Source organism: Salvia hispanica, chromosome 4 (assembly GCF_023119035.1).
Source record: "Salvia hispanica cultivar TCC Black 2014 chromosome 4, UniMelb_Shisp_WGS_1.0, whole genome shotgun sequence".
Taxonomy (NCBI): domain Eukaryota; kingdom Viridiplantae; phylum Streptophyta; class Magnoliopsida; order Lamiales; family Lamiaceae; genus Salvia; species Salvia hispanica.
In genome coordinates this window covers 52,630,540-52,653,316 of record NC_062968.1, presented here as the reverse complement: position 1 = coordinate 52,653,316, position 22,777 = coordinate 52,630,540, and the positions used below count along the sequence as shown (strand labels likewise).

The 22,777-nt window shown below is 33.8% G+C and overlaps 3 protein-coding genes across 3 annotated transcripts; all 3 read left to right on the top strand.

The window, feature by feature from the left end:
* The first annotated feature begins 8,044 nt into the window (after nt 1-8,044).
* LOC125218377 (F-box protein PP2-A13) lies at nt 8,045-9,713 on the top strand. Its single transcript, XM_048120031.1, has 3 exons — nt 8,045-8,427; nt 8,554-8,672; nt 9,072-9,713. The coding sequence occupies exons 1-3, from the start codon at nt 8,116-8,118 to the stop codon at nt 9,526-9,528; spliced, it is 888 nt and encodes a 295-aa protein (XP_047975988.1). The 5' UTR covers nt 8,045-8,115; the 3' UTR covers nt 9,529-9,713.
* A 647-nt stretch (nt 9,714-10,360) lies between these two features.
* Nucleotides 10,361-13,349, top strand: LOC125217559 (COP9 signalosome complex subunit 1-like). Its single transcript, XM_048119076.1, has 6 exons — nt 10,361-10,842; nt 11,350-11,670; nt 12,061-12,177; nt 12,283-12,368; nt 12,565-12,799; nt 12,908-13,349. The coding sequence occupies exons 1-6, from the start codon at nt 10,441-10,443 to the stop codon at nt 13,082-13,084; spliced, it is 1,338 nt and encodes a 445-aa protein (XP_047975033.1). The 5' UTR covers nt 10,361-10,440; the 3' UTR covers nt 13,085-13,349.
* Nucleotides 13,350-14,078: 729 nt separating this feature from the next.
* Nucleotides 14,079-17,781, top strand: LOC125223742 (probable pectin methyltransferase QUA3). The gene is made up of 7 exons (XM_048127025.1): nt 14,079-14,728; nt 15,575-15,778; nt 15,855-16,065; nt 16,140-16,401; nt 16,555-16,929; nt 17,079-17,174; nt 17,355-17,781. The coding sequence occupies exons 1-7, from the start codon at nt 14,306-14,308 to the stop codon at nt 17,572-17,574; spliced, it is 1,791 nt and encodes a 596-aa protein (XP_047982982.1). The 5' UTR covers nt 14,079-14,305; the 3' UTR covers nt 17,575-17,781.
* Nucleotides 17,782-22,777: the final 4,996 nt, after the last annotated feature.

The following is a 22,777-nucleotide window of genomic DNA, read 5'->3' as shown; positions in this document are numbered from 1 at the left end:
ATATACGGATATACCAAATGGCTTGGCCATCTGTTTTATTGAAAAAAAAATTATTGTTATTATGAATCAAAATAATTACTCCAGACTAAAATTTATTGTTATTATATTAAAAAAAAGTTATTGTTATTATATAGTAGGAGTAGTAGTATATTATAAAAGTGATTGTGTTAATAAATTAAAAAATATCATTTATAAAAGATGGATTATTCGGGTCTAAACCAGGCGTTCACCGAGGGCGCTCACACCAGCGCGCCTCTACCATTAATTGATAAGAAAAACAAAACTATAGTCTATACGCTTACACCATACAAAGATTCCAATAGGGGTTAAATTGTAAGGAAATTAAAAAAAAACATACTTACACATCAATAAAAATGAATCAAATTCAGTTTAAATTTATTTATTTTGCCACTCAACCGTGTCATACCAAACAAGTTGCTATCACATCGTTCATTGGGCATGCATAATTAATGTTTATTATCGATGATCATTATATTTGCGGTAGTACACACAATTATGAATTTAATGTTTCTACGTTATGTCACAACAATTATATAGATAGGCTGGCGCATCAAAATTAACTACGCTTTTAAAATTAAATTAATGCAGGGAAGAAAAACACTAACAACTGTTAATGGGTAGCTAATTAGACCACAAAGGGAGAAAAAGGACGTGCAAAATTAGATATTTCCACTTGAATTTTGGATCTTTTAAATTAAGAAAAGGCTATTGCATAAGTTTTGCAATTTACATTTTGTTAAATTTAGGGTTATTTGCATGTAAATATACAAAACTTTTAAAATTTTCTAGCATGTCCTAAACTTTTATTTTTGAATATAAATATATTAACTTTGATTTATTTATTTATTTTTTCACTAACAAACAATTCCGCTCTAATTAAGATTAATGTGGAGTACAGTTAACATATTACCAATTATGTGGTGAAATGTGACAAATTAATACTCCTATAGCATTTTATTATCTAAATACATGAACTTTTAATATTTTCTAATTTTTTTCTTAAATTCTCATTTTTTTTACTATTTTAAATACATGAAATATGAGATTTTCTTTAATAAAAGCTAAGTCTTCTTGTAATAATAAAGTAGAGATATTTAATTAAATAGTACAACTAAACAAAATATTAGTGTATTGGTCTAAATACATGGTTCTTACACAATTTACAAGTCAATAGTAAAATATTATAAGCCCTCCATCCTATGGAATGAATGTCGGTGTATATGCACGGACAAGGAGCGACTCCTACTTATAGAGTGAAGGGCTACATAAATGGATCAAAACACATTTAATTAAGTGGGATTATTATTATATGCAGGTGTAAGACTACATATTTGATGAAAGCTGGACAAATTTGATAGGTTCTACTTGTACTAACAAGATGTGTTTTCTTTTATGACGTCGACATTATAAGAGCTCTAGCTTGCACAACAACAAAAACAATCGGATAAAGACACTTTTTAATGCTCTTAAGGGCGCTAATTTGTGTGCTAATTATACCACCAAGTACCAATGCCTTATAAAGTGTTCTTATTGTTAGTGTCCCAACTAAAATTAGGGGACACAAATAGAAGTGTCCAGAAAAGGCGAAAGATTAAGATACTTTGTCTTCAACTTAGAGACATTGTCTTTTGCGTTCTAAATTATGGTTACTTATGAAAATTTTCAAACACTAATAATTGCGTCTCAATTTTTGTGTCCCTAAAAAGTACTTAAGTTTTTTGTAGTGTAATTGGGGCAATTCTAATATGAATGACCCTCATAGAATGTGTAAGTGGGGACAAAGCTTACTGAAAAGACTTATGTTGATATAGTTGGATTGTTACAAATTTACACGATGATTTAAGTTAATTAAATTAAAGATATTGATGAAATTTAAATTTAGTCCGTATGATCGATTCTTTTACGAATACGTCTCCAAAGTAAACGTCAATTAAAACACTCCATCTCCATAAAACAAATCACATGGTGTAATGGTGTTCAAAGAAAATCTAAAACCATTCATGTTTGCCCCTAAAGTAAAAATGTGAGAAACACTAAATTAGATCACCCTTTTTAACCCACGACATTCCATATGAGGACGATAGTAGCATCCCATGCGAAAGTCACGTATAATTTTAACCATTTTCTTGAAATGCCATGTGATAAACTTGCACTAGTTGCTTTCTAGAGCTAGGCTTTAGATGGATTTGATTTAAATTCCACAACTTTCAATAGTTGCTTTCACTAGTTTTAACCCATAACTTTTCACTAGTTGCTATCTAGTATTAGCCTTTAGATGGATTTTGATTAAAAGTCGAGTCTTGATTGATCGATCTACAATTGAGGTGGTTGTTTACTTTCTTTGTAAGTGGTTAGATGTATTTGACTTCACTATTGTTTATGTGGGTGACAGCCAATACTCCCAAATAAATAATCTAAATGGTGGTTAGTTAATTTATCAGGAATACTCTAGTCCAAAAAGAGTCCAAAATACTTTTTTTTTAAAACAAAAAAAAAAGAGTCCAAAAGATGCCATTGTAGTATTGTTTATTAGGAGTTCTCACAATTTTAGTATTAAAGGATAAAGTTGATCATAGTTAAAATGTGACTGAATCAACATTTCGTGCTGAGCTCCAAGACATTTAACAGTTTCTTCGATAAGATTTTCCTTAATCGAAACACTTATACTCAAATTAGCCATGAATTTATCAAGTCTCAAAAAGGTCTTGTTTTTATGCAATTTCTAGGTATTAATTTTTTACCAACGAGGAATAACAAAAAATATAGAGAATTAACATTGATTTATGTTACAATAGGAGATAGTACCACATAATTCTCAAATTATTTAATTCAATAATATTTTTTTAAAATATATAAATAAATAAAATTATCAAAATAATTTTTTTTAAATTCAAAATTATTGATAACTAGTTCATTGACCCTTCATCCAACTTATGACATTGATCTACCAATGGTTACTACTCACAATAGATTGAAACAATACATAATTTTTTTTTATTATGTTCATTTGACTTTTTGGCTTTGTTTATGAAGTGTAATTAACTTTTAAGAATTAAATAGCGACGCTAAACATTTACTCGACAAAATAATTGAAGTCACTAATCATCACGATTATACTGTAATATTCGTTTCTGTGGAGAAAAAAAATAATCAAGAACTAGTAACATGAACAAAGTTTAATTTATTATAGTCAATTAAATATCGAAAATTAAAGTCAAATGCTGTCTTTTTATAATAGGAGAGAGAAGAAACTGTTAAAACTGTCAGGGAGTAATTAGCACACAATAATTGGTTGCAGAATTCAAAGTAGATTTCTGTTGCCTAAAAAGGTTAGCTATGTTAGGTTCAACACAAACCTACCTGCACCATGTGCACCCAATATAATAATAATTCTTCAGATCACATAATCTTATTTAAAAATTACTCCATAAATTGGATTATACCACTCCTAAGAATTTACACAAAATATATAAACTTGAACTCCATCTAGCTACTGGACTACAATTTCCCCATCTCTAGATCTTGTAGAAAATTAAGCCAATGACTTACTAGCTAGTGTTTTTAATATTATTCAAATTTTAATTAGAAAAAATTGAAATTGTAAAGAAAATTGACAAACCAAGTTTTGTTTTATTGTATTTATAAAGTCAATGCCATCCATGATTGTTTTTATGTTGTCATATAATCAAACTAAATAGTAGATAAAATGGAAAAACTAAAGTCAGCACAGGCTAAACGAAATGGTGTTCACATAAGTATGCACTAAGATATTTCTCTTCTCTCTTTGTGTGTATATAAGAATTGGATGAAGAGTGATATGGAATTCTGAGCACCATCTATTCACAAAATTATGGTCATAAGATATAAAAAAAGGGATGTAAGTTAAAAGATAATAATAATAATTTTTTTTTTTGTCACATTCACATTAATCTCTACGAATGACTCAACCCCTTAAAATAAAGAAAATTACATTATCCAGATAATTGAGTTGTGTTTCGTATGTATTCGGTGCCATGGGTCGATGTAGGATAACATAAATTAAAATCCCAACGTCATTAAGGACCACGTATGTACTACTCAAACAAACATTAATTAGTAAAAAATTCCGACAACATTGCAACTACGTACAAACTAAATATATACTAAATCAATATGGTGATAAATTGATATTACATATGCAAACGATATTCCCACGTCTCTTTCTATGTCCCAAAATAAATAGTTGAGATTATTCTTTCAGTTTTATTAGAGTACTCTGTGTGTTGTAGATTTTTTGTAGAGCATGCATTGTCGTGTTGTACCTTAGCCTTACGCATATTCCACCTTTTCTTTGCCAAAGTATCGATCATATAAATAGCAGTATTATAAAATGATGTGTCACGTTAAAAAGTCCCCTTGGAAATCCAAATTCCCATATTCGTGTATCAAATGTGTATTCCTTTTACGCATTATATTTCACCAATTCCTACAGATTTGATGTTTATAATATTTTTTTAGACTATAGTCTATAGTTGGTTTATTATATTTGTTCAAAAAAACTTTTTGGTCCTACACTTTTTGTGTGTTATCTTTTAGTTTTAAACAGTATATTTTGATCTATATATAACGAATCCGTTAAAAGGTTAACGATCAACCACATTTTGACCTAATTGATGAATTAAATATAGACCAAAACACATTGTTTAGAACCAAAATCTGACAAACTTATAATGTGTATGACCACATAGGTTTTTTGTGAAAATGTATCTTGGACTTAATAATGGTTGATCGATAAATTTTAACAGAACCGTTAAAACATTAACTAAAACATATTGTTTGGTACCTAAAAGTAACACACTCAATGTATAAAATAAAAAAATAAAAAAATAAAAAAAATAGCAAATGTACGAGATTAATTTTAGTCTTGAATTTATTATGTTTTTATCTTTCTATATTATAAAACCACGGTTATTTTGTAGTTTTCACAAAATTTCAAGTTAGATTCTGGGGTGAAAAAAGTTGGTCTAGTTCATGTGAATTTATGGCGCCGAATCCCATGTACTTAAATTTATTGTTAATATTTTCTTGACATTTTAAAGGAATGCAAGATAAATAAAAAATAAAAAATGTAAACCCTAATAATTTACTCCGTATCATCATATTTATTAGGCCCAACCTATTTTGGGTAAGCTATGTGCTAACTCGTAGTCCAATTTTACGGCCCAATTAATAGTTGATGAGAATTGAGAGTAAGGCCCAGATTATTACTCTATTACAGGTAGTTATGAGCGTATATTGTGATCGCTGTTTAACGTGTATTATTCGTTAGTATTTTTTTCTGAATTTTTTGTACATTGTATATTATGTAATTATGATATGATCATCAAATTTACATGTTATATGAAAGTCTAAATTGATATTTTTTGCCTGTTGACGAGAGGAATAAAATAAAAAAGTTAGGCCTGCTGTGATGTGTACATTTATATTGGTTGCTACGTTTAAACAATCTAATTAAATTCTAAATTCTGAAAGAATATCAATCTGTGCAATTAAAATATTAGAATATCTGGATCCAACCATCCAAATTTCTTATAATTAAATCTAGACCAAGCCAAAACAGCTGAAATATCCAAAATTACAATTTTAATTATTACATATAGTAGTATTAGGTTTGAAATATGGAAACCAAATTATATATAGTACATAATTAAGATTTTTTTGTTTTTTAATTTTAAAAAGACTAATTTGAATCGAATGGAAAATTCAAAATATAAAGGAAAAATGATGATAATTATAAATAATATGAACCAAGTTTAATACATCAAATTGATTCGGTCCAATTATTCGGGAAAACACTTCCGTGCACCAAAGGCTCCACCTAATAATACATAGTTATAATTAGTCAAAATATAATAAATTGTAATGAATTCATTAATGCTGATTTCAGAGTGCCCACAAGAAACCACCTCATTATTCGAATTATTAATATTTTGCTAACACACCTAAGTCCTAACAATGAAAATATTTGTTTCAAGTGCCACCAAAAACTGGGATTTCTCTTTTCACACACATAATAAAATATTAGAAAATGTGTATATGCTGACATTATCCGACGTGTACTTGGATTAACCTAAAACATTTGTGGCCGAAGAGGCTCTGCTGACTCAGCAATCACTAATTATTGTTATCAATAAATTAAATTAAATTAAAATACCCATGATTTAATTTGTTTTAAATTTCATGACCCTATCTGTTGGTATAACATGAATCGGCTCTTATGATGATTTTATCATTTTATGTATACGCGAATATGTACATATATTAATATTATAGTTTAGTCAAAAGTCAAAACCACACTTTTTGAAGCGTATTTAGATTAGTAAAATTATTATGAGCTTTTGATATATGTATTTGGAGGCTATCACAAGGTACAATGGGAAGAATAACGCATTTGTAACTAATTAAGGTGGCTTAGTAATTTTATAATGACCAATCATCAACTAGTCCATGGTATTTTGTAACACTATCACTATATTAAACATGGATTGCATTTGTTTATGGTGGTAAAGTGATTTGACGCTATGATTAAGGCATAAAATAGTTACTTGGGAGTTTATTAATGCGACGATGACTCATTTTTATTCAAAAATTAATGGAAAAGTGTATAGTGGAAAGGGAAAGATGCGACACATAATCATTTCTCATTATGTAGCTATCAAACTTGTAGAGGCCATTAGAATTTTGTGAATGTGGATAAGGCTCACACCATATTTGGATTATTTTTCGTGTGTATGAATTAAGCAAAAAGCAATCGCATACAATCATTTATTTATTTACGTATATATAAATGAAAATATATGGAGAACGACTGCACTACAATAAGATAAGAGCTAATATATTACCCCACCATATATATGTTAATATACCAAAAAACTTTTGTATTATTCTTTTTTTTGAAAAAAATCAATCAATTGATGATTTTTGATTACTATGCAAGTCGGTCAACACGTCTGAGCTTTCCTGTATTTATTTTTCAAAATTAATCTATGGTCCATGTTGTACCAATTGACTAAATAAGTATTTTAATTATTAGTTTCACAAAATTATTTCCTCAATTAACATTTTTCACCAGCTTTTATTCTCAAGTCAAGATATGATTGTTAATTTTATTGACAACGATTTGTACAGATAAAAGCAAAGCCACAGTTTCAACATTTTTAAAAATCGATGCTTGAAAATAGAATAAAGGTTATAAACACTTAAAACAGTTAGATAGAAACGAGTTAATTTCATGTACCATAATTTGAGCTGGATTTTGACGAACTCTTGTAAGTACTGCAAATGTTTAAAATAATTTCAAAATGAGTAAGTTTTCATGTGAATTTCTAGAAATATAGCATCCATATTGTGCGTTGGTTTTATTAAAACATTTATTCTCCACTCAATTATTAGATTTGATAGTGGGGTCTTTGGGGATAGGATCGATGGTTTATCCACTTTTAGCAAATCTAAATCAATATTTTTATGCTATACTTCCTTTCTAAATATTTATTAGTTAAGTACTTTTCATTTATCAATACGTACATGAAACAAATCAACAAATTTAATTTAAATTAATTTGACCACTTATTGAGGCACTAAGAGCATAAGAAGACACGTAGCCCGTCGTGCCACCTTGCCACAACATGAGATCCAAATCTGGGGAGGCATACGCCGAGATGGCACGTTATAACTTGTCGTTCGCGACGGATCCGCGCTTTATTATTTTTATTCGATTTTTTATTTAAATATATTTTTTAAAATCTGATCAGAAATTTCTTTTTTAAGCTTTTCTCATCATATTAATTTATTGTTTGTGATTTTATCCCACCTGGTTGATGTTGTCCCAACTCCAAACTAGTGTTAAAAAAGGTGAAACTGTAGAGAGTGGAACTGGAGGGAAAGCATAAGGAGAAAAGCCGGACACACGCAATCCATCAACGATTTTTCAATTGAATTCTCCACAGTTGCATTTTCCACGTATATAAATAACTCTCACTTTTCTCATTGAAGCTCTTTACTCATCATCTCTCTCTACATACAGAGCCCCAATTTCTGAAATTTCCGGCCACCGAAATGGGCGCGAACGCTTCTTCTACGGCGGAAGAGCCCGAAGGCCCGAGATCGAGGCCCAGATTGGAGGATATACCGGAATCATGTGTCGCCCTAGTGCTCTCCTACCTCGACCCGCCCGAGATCGCCAAGATGGCCCGTATTAATCGGGCTTTCCGGGCCGCGTCGACGGCCGATTTTATCTGGGTTCCTAAATTGCCCTCCAATTTTGAGTATATTCTGTCCAAGCTGCCTGATCCGGCTCTACGGGACAAGAGGAAGATGGACATCTACGCCCGGCTGTGCAGGCCCATCACCTTCGATGGTGGCACGAAGGTGTGTGAGCGTTTTGCTTCCTTTTGTTTTGAGAATTGATTTCGATTTAGTAGGATTTATTGTGGGTTTCAGTTATGGGTGTTGTAAAGTTGGGATTTTTATGGATATTTTGTGTTTGTGGGACAGGAAGTGTGGATTGATAAGAGAAGTGGAGGGGTCTGTTTGGCAATTTCTTCCAAGGCTATGGCGATAACCGGAATTGATGATCGGCGGTATTGGAATCATATTCCAACTGATGAATCTAGGTGACTTTTCCTTCTCGTCTATGTGTGTTTGTGTGTTTGTGTGTGTGTGAGAGAGGGCAGGAAGCATCTATACCTTGTTATGGCACAATTCATTTCTTGATGTCTATGCAACCTTTTTCTTGTCAATTTGTTGGTTATATTCTGTTATTAGTGGAGGAGAGTATCCAACTCTGAGCTAATGTTAGACGTGTGTGTCTGTGTGTGTGTGAGAGAGAGAGCATCCAATTCTGAAAATATGTCTCTACTATCTTTCTGGAAATTGATTACATAGTGTTGTTAATGGGAGAGAGCATCCAATTCTGAACTATCTATCTGGAAATGTGTTGATGATGTGAATGTGTATGTGTCGATCATATGTAAACCAACCTTGATATCATTTGCCATTCTTAATTGCTGCAGATTCCAAACAGTGGCATACCTTCAGCAAATCTGGTGGCTGCAAGTGGATGGGGAGCTCGACTTCCAGCTCCCCAAAGGGACATACAGCCTCTTCTTCCGATTACACCTTGGGAAAGTCGGTAAGAGGCTAGGCCGCCGTGTCTACAATCACGACAATGTGCATGGCTGGGACCTCAAGCCAGCACAGTTCCAGTTGACAACGCAGAATGGCCATCGTGCAGTCACCCGCTGCATGATCGAAAACTTAGGAAACTGGGCCAACTACCACGTTGGGGAATTTGTTGTTGAGGACCCAAACTCATCGACCAAGGTCAAGTTCTCCCTCACTCAGATTGATTGCACACACACCAAAGGTGGCCTGTGTGTGGACTCTGTGCTGATACGTCCGAGTAGTTTAGGGAAGGAGGTCCTCTCTGTGGATGGCGAAGCATGTAGGAAGCCTTTTGTTGGTTGCTGATGAGTGATGATAGAATTAGAGGTGATTGGTAGGAATTTGAGATGTATATATCTGCAATTTTTTCATGTGTGTTCTGTGATTCTTGCCATTTTTGGTGGTAGTTGGATGCATCTTGTGTGTATATTCAGGAAGTCTGATGTTACTTTTTTGACAAGATTAAGGTTTTTGGTCTCTGGTTCTTTTGAGTCTTGTTCCAATTGTTGAGGAGATGAATTGAGATTTGGAAGCAACATAGTGTGTGTTGCAAATGTCAAGGATTATTGATGAAGTTTTGTTCAGAAATTGTATATTGGAATGTCTTGAAATTCGCATGACTTGGAGAACGGTACGAGAAATCGAACTCGAACTTCTATAGGAGGAGTGCTGAATACAAATTAGATTGAGTTGGACATGCAACCCACTCTTTCAATCAAAGATTACATTATTACACCATATTATTAAGATAAAATCAAATTTAAATACTTTGAAAAGTGCCTTCAAGCATCCCCTTAAGGTGTATGAAATAAAATTTGCATTATATTTCATTGCAAATTGGAGTAGTAACATAAGCTAGATACTAGAAATTTTATTACTCCCTCCATCCACAATTAATTAAATCCTTTTAACTTAGCACGGTTTTAAAATATATAGTGGAAAATGATTTAAAAAAGTACATTTACATTAGTCATCCTTTTATCAACAACAAATAGTGTTACTACGACATTTAAACAAATTTTCTAATTTAACGAAAGTAATTTGGCAAAATATTTATAATCAGGCCCATTGGAAAAGCCCATGTATCTACACGTGCGAAGCCCATTTATGCTGCACGCGCACGCATACACAAGAAAACAGCAAAGCGAAAGGAAGAGGGAAGAAGAGTATCAACAGAAACCCTAGATTACGCCAGCTACTGTTACTACTGCTCTCGCAATGGAACCGGAAGATAATGCTGCGGGAGCTGTTATCGGGGACGAAGAGATCCACGCCAACGGCCGGGATGAAAGCGATTCGCAGCGCCACCGCCCCATCATCAGCGGCGAGCAACTCGACATCGAGGCCTATGCCGCGCTCTATACAGGCCGCACGAAGACTACGCGCCTCCTCTTCATCGCGGATAAATGCGGCGCCCCTTCGATGGAGCTGGAGGCTCTGCGGATGGCGTACGACGAGATCAAGAAGGGCGAGGACACGCAGCTCTTCAGAGAAGTTGTCGGGAAGATCAATGGAAGATTGGGCCCGAATTACGGCCTGGATGATGCCTGGGCTGATGCCGTGGACCGACGGGCCGAGTCGAGAAAGGAGAAGCTTGAAAATGAACTCAATGCTTACAGGGTAGACTGTCTACGCTCTTTTATCATTTTATGTTGTTAATCTTTAATTTACTGCTGTACTGTCGATTGAATTTTGCAATCTTGTGTGAAGTTTACCATGATTTTACAATTTAAGTTGTGATCGTTGGTTTTATTTGCAAACTGTAGAATAGTTAGTTTTAGGGTTTAGGGTGGGTTTCTGGAAAACTAGCTGTAAGGAAAATTGAAAAGGGAATAAGTTAAGGAAACATTGTCTGGCTTTGGAAGGTGGAATTTGCTAATGGTTTTGGGTAATTTGTTCATCTTCTCAATATAATTAGAGTAATAGACTGCTGAACTTGCTCCTAACTCTTGATAGTGCTTAATGTTTCTGATTTGTTGATTGATTTACACTTGAATATTCAGCTTTCTGAAACTCTTCTTGATAGTAAAATAATGATGTCAAATTTTCCAACTTCTGGTAGCTAAGTTATTAGCAGTCCTTTTTTTGTTCTGCTTAGCACCCTTATTCTAATTTTATCTTTTGCAGACAAATTTAATCAAGGAGAGCATTCGGATGGGGCACAATGATTTTGGGGATTTCTTTTATGCACACGGCAGGCTTGGTGAAGCATTTAAAAATTATGTCCGCACACGTGACTACTGCACAACCTCGAAACATATAATTCATATGTGTCTAAATGCAATTCTGGTTAGCATTGAGATGGGTCAGTTTACTCATGTTACAAGTTACGTTGGAAAGGCTGAGCAAGCTGTGGATGGCTTGGATCCTGTTACAATTGCAAAACTACGTTGTGCTGCTGGATTGTCTCACCTTGAAGGGAAAAAATATAAGCTTGCTGCTCGAAAGGTTTGTCTAAGAAATATTATGTTTCAAGAATCATTTTGTCTCACCAGTGAATATATTGTTTGCTGTGGTTAAGCATGCAATGTGGAAAGAGCAGAAAATTTGTGTTGGCTGGCTGGCTGCTAACTTTGTTATAGGTAGAATCTCTATAGAGACATACCACCGATGGTTGAAATGTGATAGAGAATTAGAGATATAACTACTAAAGATCCATCTCTTAAATGTGATAGAGAATTAGAGATATACATGGTTGATATTCATCTCTTAATACTATTGATTTGAAGTCATTTAGTTTATTGAAATATACAACACCCTATATGGTGCTTTAGATTTGAGAGTATCATTGTTGTTGCTGCATATATTTTCCCTTGAATATTTAAATGATATCTGCAGTTCCTGGAAGTTGGCCCAGAACTTGGGAACAACTACACTGAAATAATTGCACCCCAAGATGTTGCAACATACGGTACTCTCTGTGCACTCGCAAGCTTTGACCGATCAGAACTGAAGGCAAGCTTTTACCTTGTTTTTATTGTTCTTAAGTGGTCATTTTCTGTGATTTAGGGAGTTTGTAACATGTAAATTCTTACCGCTTGAATTGTTTCTTTTTGCCAGAGCAAAGTCATCGATAACACTAATTTCCGGAATTTCTTGGAATTGGTACCCGAGATAAGGGAGCTCATTAATGATTTCTATACTAGGTACTGAGTTTGCGTTGATCACACCATGACAAACATAAACTAGGTCCCTGAGATAAAAAGATAGATAAAACAATTTTTATAAAACCCCTAGCTCTGCAGTGATTCATCATGAAAGAACTAAATAAAAATAATAAGCTGTATGAACCTGCATCTCTAGTTCCTTGTTTGACTTGAGGTATTTTGTTTTACTGTGCAGCCATTATGCTTCCTGTCTGGAATATCTAGGAAATCTCAAGACAAACTTGTTGCTTGATATCCATTTACATGATCACGTGGAAACTCTATACGAGCAAATACGTAACAAGGCACTGATTCAGTACACACTTCCTTTCGTCTCTGTGGACCTTAATATGATGGCAAATGCCTTCAATACAAGTGTTACGGGCCTGGAGAAAGAACTTGAGGCCCTGATCACTAATGACCAGATACAGGTAATCATTTGCATCCGCTGCTTGTGTAAATACATAGCTTCATTTTTGTCACTCTATGGTAAACATGTTTCTTATGCGTGTGTGACATCTACTGGCATGATCCTGCAGGCTCGGATTGACTCTCATAACAAGATTCTTTATGCTCGGCATGCTGATCAGAGGAATGGGACGTTCCAGCGCGCCCTGCAGACTGGCAATGAATTTGATCGTGAACTCAGAGCAATGCTTTTGAGAGCAAACCTCATCAAACATGATTACAACCTTAAGGGACCGCGGAAATATTAAGCTGGGGTCTGTGTGAAAGGGATAGCTGCTACTTCGATGGAGGTTGAAAATTTGAAGCTTGGAAGAGGACTATTGACATCGTTGAATCTTCTATAGCGAACGATTTGCTTCAATCATATTATGCTTTTGATAAAATGGGAATTAAAAGCCATGGGAGCTTGTGCAAACCACATTGATTTCTTGAAAATTTTCAACTTCGAAGTTTAGAGCAATTTGATTTGTAATCATTGTAGATTCTCTGTTCATAGTCTGAGGTGTTACTCAATTTGGTCTCTTTCTTCCATGGCTATTTGGTGTTTACCGATGTTAACTGGTGCAAAAAATATTAATGCTACTATATGGTGATAAACAATAATCTGAAATTTAAGATAAAAAATTACTCTTCCGATCAATTAATTAATGGTACGCCTAAAGCAAGGAAAAACTTTTATCAATCAATGCAAACTAAGTTAAAACAAGATCACATAATCACTTCCATGGAAAATTGGAAAGAGTCTAGGTACGTTCTTTCATCAGAGAATGTGGAATTGCATCACTTTCTTCTCAACTAGCTTGAAAAACATCCATACATCTGAGAATGAAAGAAGACTGTTGAGTGGTGTCTAATTATTTTTTTTCAGCCAAACAATTACGTCCATACATCAAAAAAAATCCCACCATTTAGATGCTCTGCAAAGCTGTGCGCTATCCTTGGATGAAATAGACATCATCGTCTCTTTGCTCTAGCTTCGTGTCCCACCTTCGTTTCCTCGGTTACTGAGTGTTCATCAAAAAATTACTACTACTACTTTTTCTATATTTATCTTTTTTTTATTTAAACTTGAGATTGGTAACAATGTAAACAAAAGATTACACAAAATTTAGTAGCGAGACTATGATTATTATTATCATTTCATATGATATCTCTAGATCCAACATAATTTTTTTATTATATGTAGATAGTATACTAGATAGCATAACAGAAACGGCTGCCATTATTTAATCTTCAATTACACTCTTTTGTTGTTAATTAATCCTGTTGCACCATTTCCAATCCTAATTCCTGAGTAGGCAATTAATAAGAAAAAGGATATTGCAAAACACCGACCTTGCATCGCGACAGCCAATTCAGATCTTCAAGAAATACTCACACCCACTGACACTCCACCACACTGCGTGTATGTTTAGTGTAAAGATGAGATCTTGAAGCATCTGCGCTACATTTGAGTGTGAATTCAGCACATGGGCCTCTTCAATCTCGCGTCTTCCAAGAACCGCCACGGGCGCCAATGGCGGCTGCTCGATGCCATCGTTGCCGCCTTCTTTGCCGCGCTTCTGCTCTTCTTCTTCCTCGTCTTCTCTCCGCTGGGCGACTCGCTCGCGGCCTCGGGGCGCCAGACGCTGCTGCGCTCGGATCCGCGCCACCGCGGCCGGCTGGTGGCGCTGGTGGAGCACGGCCGCCAGGCGGTGGCGATCGATGCTTGCCCCGCCGATATGGTGGATCACATGCCGTGTGAGGATCCCAGGATCAACAGCCAGCTCAGCAGGGATATGAATTTCTACAGGGAGCGGCATTGCCCTCGCCCTGAGGAGACGCCGCTCTGTTTGATCCCGCCGCCGGATGGCTACAAGGTTCCTGTGCAGTGGCCGGAGAGTTTGCATAAGGTTAACTAATTTTAATTCTGTTTTCAATTTTGTAATTGTTCCTTGTGTAGTTTGAGTGGGATGTGGAATTGGCATTGATTTTAGAAGTTTGCTTTAGCTTGTTGATCATGTAGGGAGGTATAAATATGTGGATTTTTTTGTAAAACTTATGTGTTTGAGCTTCAACATGATGAGGATGTTTATTTAGTTCTTGGAATGAACTGAAGTTAATCTCGCATGTTGTTACTGTTTTAATGGTTGATATATATGTGCTCAGTTGCAGCCATAGGGTCGATTAGTGTATGCATTTTTGCATCTAGTAATGCCACTCCAGAGATATAATGCAGTGGTAGCTGCTGTTGTTTTTGGTGATGAAGTACTTCTATTCCTATTGAGAAATCTCTTCTAGATTCACTACTCAGTCTGCTAGAAGCAATTGAAGGCTTGCTTCGTCTCGTGTGATCAATAGCTTTGTGTTTATATGCAGATTTGGCATGATAGCATGCCTTACTGAGTAATAAAATTGCAGATAGGATTTGGGAATTGGCATTGATTTTAGAAAATTGGTTGTTAATCGTACAAGGAGATATCAATATGTGGCTTTTCTGTTGACTCATTTGCTTGAGCTTCAACATGATGAGAGTGTTTATTTAGTTCTTGGAATGAACTGAGGTTTATCTCAAGTGTAGTAACTGTTTTAATAGTTGATATATGTCGGATGTGTCTGCTTTTATATGTGTTCAGTTGCACAGCCTTAGTGTTGATTAGTGTATGCATTTGTGCATCTAGGGATGCAATGACAGGATTTACTGCAAGTTGAAGGGTTGCTTGGTCTCGTGATCATTAGCTTTTGTGTTTTGTGTGCAGATATGGCATGATAACATGCCTTACAATAAAATAGCAGATAGGAAAGGCCACCAGGGATGGATGAAGAGGGAAGGTCCGTATTTCATATTTCCTGGTGGTGGTACGATGTTTCCTGATGGAGCTGAACAATATATCGAAAAGCTGAAACAGTATATTCCTATAGCTGGGGGAACTCTGAGAACAGCTCTCGATATGGGGTGTGGGGTAGGGATCCCTTCCATGTTTCCTTGTAACACTTATTACTGGATACAAGTCTTGAAAAATTTGTCTCGTTTTCTAGGTTGCTAGTTTTGGCGGATACATGCTTTCTGAAGGCATGTTACCTCTTTCCTTTGCCCCGAGAGATTCACATAAAGCACAGATACAGTTCGCGTTGGAGAGAGGAGTGCCAACTTTTGTTGCCATGCTTGGCACACGTAGACTTCCATTTTCTGGGTTTTCTTTTGATTTGGTCCACTGTTCTCGATGTTTGATACCTTTCACTGCATATAGTAAGTCTTCTTCCTAATGGTCTCGTAATATATATATCACTGTTCCCTAACGCATATCACTTGTACCTGTGCAGATGCTACATATTTTCTTGAAGTTGATCGGTTACTTCGACCAGGAGGCTACCTAGTAATATCTGGACCCCCTGTTCAGTGGGCCAAACAAGATAAGGAATGGGCCGAGCTGCAAGAAGTTGCCAGATCTTTGTGTTATGAGCTGAAAGTTGTAGATGGGAACACTGCCATCTGGAAAAAACCGATTGGGGATTCGTGTCATCCCAACCTGAATATATTTGGGCTCAACTTGTGTGATGAATCTGATGACCCAAGTTTTTCGTGGTAATTATGCATCAGAAGCTGCTTGTTATTATTCCTTCGAAAACCTTCATCTGTCGCACCACCTTTGATATATCATATATATACGGAGGTGGACTTAGTCACTATGTTATTGATGTGCTGTTGCTAAACGGATTTAACGTTATTAATTTGCAGGTACACCAAGTTGAAGAAATGTATTAGCAGGACTTCTTCTGTTAAGGGAGAATACGCGGTTGGAGCAATTCCAAAATGGCCGGAGAGACTGACAACAGCTCCTTCGAGGGCTAGTGTCATGAAAAATGGAATGGATGTGTTTGAGGCCGACAAGCGTAGATGGGCAAGAAGGGTTGCTTACTACAAAAATTCCTTAAACATAAAACTGGGAACTCCATCAATACGAAATGTCATGGATATGAATGCATTCTTTGGAGGCTTTGCAGCAGCCATAATATCTGATCCTGTTTGGGTAATGAATGTTGTCCCCGCTCGCAAGCCTTCAACCCTTGATGTCATTTATGATCGAGGACTTATAGGAGTTTTCCATGATTGGTGCGTGGAAGCCACATTTGCTCGTTATTCTCTATCATTCATACTGTGTTCATCTTCGTATCTAGTGTTAAATCCATACCCTTATTATGTCTTGAAAGTGTTATGTATTTAACTGATATTGTTTACTCGTTTCTTTCTGATGCTTGTAGGTGTGAGCCCTTCTCAACGTATCCTCGTACTTATGATTTGATTCATGTTGATGATATCGAGAATCTTGTTAAAGATCCCAATTCCGGAAAGACCAGGTATTTTGTCGTTCTTTTTTGTGTCAAACTTCTGACGATTCAAGTCACTCCATCATTTGAGAAAATCTTCCGTTTACATTGCTGTAGTAGTGCAATTGAGTTACTTGACTCAATGTTTGTGTCGAAAGATAGAAGTCTCCCTTTTTCCGTGTTTGATCTCAAACAACTTTATCATTGCAGGTGTAACCTTGTAGATCTTATGGTGGAAATCGACAGAATACTGCGCCCTGAAGGCACAGTTATCATTAGAGATTCACCCGAAGTGATTGACAAAATGGAGCGAATTTCTCGTGCCATGAGATGGAGGGTCTCCGTACATGACAAAGAACCCGACTCACATCAGAGGGAGAAAGTATTGGTAGCAACAAAGAAATTGTGGAAGCGTGCTGGTCCATTGTAAGGTAGGTACTCTTGTGTAGCTTTGGTTTCAAATTTTTGATACAGCGACGGTTCTTGGCAATGAATCGTGTAGCGCTCTCGCATATATTTCACTTGCACCTATAGCACGACGTTGAATGTAAAAAAATGAAAATCTATGATGACCCTTTTACATTAGGAAGTCTGTAAAATTGTTGGAAGTTCAAATTTATTATGTCTCATTCCATTACATTGTGACTGCGGATTGCCTTAAGCTTTAGTTTTGTAGCACTAGATGGCTTTAAATGTATGATGATGGTCAATTCAAGATTTTTGTTGTTCAATGTCATATACATTTAAATAAATGCTACGCCACATTATGAAAATAATACTTGTAGCACTATTTCCCCTTTGATAATAATGGTCCATTATTTGAGTCAAGATGTGGCTAGCTAGTTAGAACTACTTAGTAGATATAGATGACAAGATTTAGATGTTTTTATTTTAATTAGATTGACTGGTTTGGTTGATTAGGATAGGCTTACTTAATGTGGGTTGCACCATGTGACCATCAACCCTAATTAACTCTAAATATCATTGAACTACACTACTTGTCACAAACGGTAGTGGGTAAGTCTCGTTCTTCACTACCAATATTTGTACATTTTTTTCTATCTATTTCTCGTATTTTACTAATTTTGCAATCACATGTGTGTTGATTGATTCTTCGCTAGAATTTGAACTTTTTTTCTCTCTCTTATTTTACTAATTTTGCATTAAAATTCATGTGCGGCAGCGGACGTAGAGGGGATTAGATTAGTATCCTAGACTTGTCAGTTGATACTACTACATGCTTAGATCAATATGATGAATTTGTGCATTTTCAGTACTAAGAGCTTGGTTGTGTTTCACAACATTGTTCATATATTCTTGAAAGTTAGTTTCTATAATTTTATTTCTTTGGTATTTGAATCACAATATAGCTAGAACTATCTTATAAACACTGCATATTTAATGATCACCCATTAATGCTCTCTCTCTCTATCTCATTGAACACAGCCCCCACCTCTATGGTGAGGTTCATCTGCCCAGACTATGACCTACATTTACTTCACAACCCTACACTTTGCTTGGGATTCAGAAACATGCTACTACTAATCATTTTTCTAACTCGGAGTCAAATAAATATTTGTATAATTTGGATTGCTCTAGACTTTATTTTAACTAATCAGACATGCAAAATAATTTGTAAGTCTAAAAACACAATATTGAATTATATGATTAATGGAACTAGCCGGTTGTTATTAATTTTGTCTAATTTTAAAAAATCGGTTTGTTGCTTTAGTTTTTATTTATGTAAAAAAAATTGACGGTTAACCGATTCTATCGCTGGTAAATAGTAGTAGTAAATAATATATCAATTACATATATCAAGTTATTTTCTATTTACTTTTGTTGATACGCTTATTTGAGCTTTTTAGATCTATCAGCAAAAGGAACGAGCGTTACATTCGTAACCAAATGTCAGTTTGCTGTATAAAAGAAAGAAATAAGCTAGGCACATTAGCAGATAAATTGTGTATACCCTTTTTTTATAAAAAAAAATAGCTTATTACTTTGGCAATATTATAAATTAAGAAAAGTTTCGGATGGACATCGAATCGATTAAACGTAAGATAATCTGATTAATTATTCCTGAATATTTTAATATCTAATAAATAAATACTATATTTATCCAAATATATATTGTGTATTTTACATAATTACCCTTAAAAATATCTAATAGGACATTAATGGGTAATCTATATTATGTAACCAAGACATTTTTCTTTTACTTTAGATATTTTAGAGCCACATTGTGGCTGTCCATAATAAATGGATTTGCATATAATTTTGGTTTAATTTTAACTGATTTTATTATTATCTTATCGCAAGATTTTTTAAAAATATTTTTTTTTTCATTTTTCCACGCATTTTATTATCTGTGATTGACAATATTGCAATACCTAAATCATACCTTTTTCACTTTTCTTTTCTCTCATCTCATTCCATGTCAGAAAATTTTATGTCCAACCTTGATAAAATATCGGTATTTTCTAATCCGATCTTGTGTAGATGACTATAATGTGGCCATTTAGTAGCCTTAAAATCATTTGATTGGTTTCATCTTTACAAATGGGATGTTAATCAAAGCATCAACCGTGCTAACTTTTAAACAATTATTATGTTTTAATTATAAATACGGTGTGGAAATAATGGAATGTCACTTTTTTCAACCACTCTGATCAAAATTAGTGAAATTGTGCCTTTAACAATAAAAGTGCACTTGTTGAAGTTCGTGGTGATAGTAATTATCAATAAATTGGGAAATTTGAAGGCGTATAAAATTGCAATTTCCCCATTTTAATGGCTCTTTAAAGAGTTTCATGAATGGCATTTATTCGAAAAGAGTTATTACATCTGCACATAATAATATAAATAATTCTGAATAATTTATTAAATTTATCAATCCTGATTCAACTAGAATTCTAAGGGGACATACAAATTATATAGCACCTTGATTATGATTAGTACTGTATTAATAACTAATAAATTACAATTAAGTGGCATTTAAATCGTTTTCACCATATCTACCTAAGGCCTCGTGGAGTAATCTAATAGAGTGACATAATCGATTCGAACATATTAATGAGACAATATTTATAATTGAATCACGAATAAGTTCTTGATTAAGTAGAAAAGTTAAATGAAATTTGCATATTAATATTTTTCTAATGAGTTTTTATTTGTGGTAGTAGATTAGAAATTATTATTGCAATTAGTCATCTAATTTACAAATGATTATTAATTCATTTTCTTTGAAAATATTAGAAAATATATAATCATTTGAGTTTTTATATTGGTATATATACTTTTTAAATTTGATGATTCAATAAGTTATGAGGTATCATGACAAACCACCAGACCCATCAAACATCTGAGTTTTAGTAATATTCTCTCTGGTATAATAATTATAAATGAAGTTTGCAAAACTTTGAAGCATGTGGCAGAGTTATACTTATGAAGTAAATTTAATTTGCAATAATCAATGCCAAAAAGATAATAAAACTAGCCTAGTTATATCCATTGATGATCGATGTGTTAATAAAACTTAACCAGTTATTTAATGTTTGACAAGTAAATGAGGGTGTAAATAGAATACATGCTGTTAAATTAACATTTTAAAGTACATTATATTTATGAATTGAAACAACCCCTCTCCTTTTGTATATAATCCAATTGATTAACATGCAAAATCATTATAGTAAAACAAATAGAGCAAAATTGTACATATAAAAAACATGATTAGTAGTAGTAATTTCTTATTAGCACTTACAGTGAAAAGATCTTAATATATGTATAAGAATTCGGTTCAAAGAACTTAATACATATTGAGAAAATTACTTTCAGTCCTTTGGTGAGCTATGGTTAATGCATCTTCTTAATTATCGGATTAAGACACCACCAAGTAGTTAATTTTATATGTTTAGTAGATATGTGAAAGCATTCATTAGTAGCATTTTATTTTTAATATGGCGACATGCAATAGCTTGGTTTTGGTTAGTATTTTATTTTTTAATATGTGTAATTAAGATCAATTATTATAAAACATTCTTTCAAGTATATATTCTTTCGTTAAAGCTTGGGCATAGTGATCAATGGGCCATTTAGCTCAATTAAATAAATACACTACTCCGTTTAGATTTAGGGATTGACATTAATTTTCTTGCTAATTTCACAGTACTAATTGCTTATATATCTATACTAGATAATTATTACTTTGACCAAATTTAAATGTTAGGCCGAGTTTAGATTAATGTGTATAGCAAGAAGCCTACGACTCTTAGGTTGGGTAAGATGCTATGCCTAATAAGATGCTATGCCTAATAAACCTTATGCAGATTTTTGCAAATATACTTACTACAGTTGATTAAATGGAAACTACAAGCAATAAAAGTTGTGATGTAAATTTACTACACTTTTGTTGTACTTGTGCAATAATGTTTATTCCAATTATAAATGAGCTGTCTTATTTAAATGGACGCTAAAAACTAGTAGTATATGGGTAAGAGAACAACTACATATAATTTCCAATAATTTTTATAATTAAATTAGTGTCCTAACATGCACTGTCGCACATTGAAATGCTAATTTATGAACCAACTGTGACTTTGTTTTTGAATACTTTTACTCTATTATTATTTCTAAACATCCAAGGAACAAATGGAGAAAATCATTTGGGGAATTAAGGTGAGTGTACTGTAGCATATATACTAGGAGTATGTATCTATTTAATACATATAATTTTAAATCTTACACATTTACTACATCATTCTATAAGTAGTAGAAAATGTGGATTGCCCTTATTTATCAATTTATAAATCAAACATGGACCTTGTATTGTATTCTACTCCTATTATATAGCGTGATATATTTGACAAATTCAAAACAAGATAAAATTCAAGATTTTAAATTAAACAAGGAGTTTAAAGGCTAAGCCTTTAGTGTCATCTTGATATACTATTTACATGTTTAGTACTTATAACTTCTCTTTCACTATAGGGTATGTTGATTATGTTGGTCTTGTTCAATGTTTTCGCATTTTGCTTAGTGTCATGCGCCCATTGTTATGCTGTGAGTTATTTATTGGTAGAGCCTTTTCATTCGTTCAAGTTTTGTGTTTTGTCGATGATACTTGTTCGTCTTAGAGTCGGTTTGTTTGTTCTTTAGTCACATGTGTTTCTCAATTTTACTGTTATATGCAATTCTAGCATGTCTTGAATAGTGTCTTAATAAGATGCAAAACATATTATCACGTTGAAGAAATGATTTTGTCACCACTAACGAAAATATTGAAAAAAATTTATTCGTGTAACTAGGTCGCGATCACAATCTCAGTACAGTTAATTGCATGCATGTCCCATAATAAAATGAAAAATATTTGTGAATGGCAACTCTGATAAAACAGTTTTTTATAGTAAATTTATTGGGAAAATAAGAAAAATAGAGAGAAAGTGTGATGATAACTGTTATTAGTAAAAAAATGAGATACATCTTATTATAGAGATAAATTAACCATGAATGAACAGAGACTAATTTTAATAAATAAACTAGGATGAATAACTATAGCAATATCGATAAAAGGGTAATACAACTTGGATGATATTTAGTGTTCCATTATTGGTCTCTCATTCATACGATCTCAC

Excerpts from the sequence above, each read along its gene's own strand:
- LOC125218377 (XM_048120031.1), top strand. The coding sequence starts at position 8,116 with ATGGGCGCGAACGCTTCTTCTACGGCGGAAGAGCCCGAAGGCCCGAGA. Across the intron at positions 8,428-8,553 it reads CCTTCGATGGTGGCACGAAG|GAAGTGTGGATTGATAAGAG; the intron begins GTGTGTGAGCGT and ends TTTGTGGGACAG. Across the intron at positions 8,673-9,071 it reads ATTCCAACTGATGAATCTAG|ATTCCAAACAGTGGCATACC; the intron begins GTGACTTTTCCT and ends TAATTGCTGCAG.
- LOC125217559 (XM_048119076.1), top strand. The coding sequence starts at position 10,441 with ATGGAACCGGAAGATAATGCTGCGGGAGCTGTTATCGGGGACGAAGAG. Across the intron at positions 11,671-12,060 it reads ATAAGCTTGCTGCTCGAAAG|TTCCTGGAAGTTGGCCCAGA; the intron begins GTTTGTCTAAGA and ends TGATATCTGCAG. Across the intron at positions 12,369-12,564 it reads ATTAATGATTTCTATACTAG|CCATTATGCTTCCTGTCTGG; the intron begins GTACTGAGTTTG and ends TTTACTGTGCAG.
- LOC125223742 (XM_048127025.1), top strand. The coding sequence starts at position 14,306 with ATGGGCCTCTTCAATCTCGCGTCTTCCAAGAACCGCCACGGGCGCCAA. Across the intron at positions 15,779-15,854 it reads CTCTCGATATGGGGTGTGGG|GTTGCTAGTTTTGGCGGATA; the intron begins GTAGGGATCCCT and ends CTCGTTTTCTAG. Across the intron at positions 16,066-16,139 it reads GATACCTTTCACTGCATATA|ATGCTACATATTTTCTTGAA; the intron begins GTAAGTCTTCTT and ends GTACCTGTGCAG.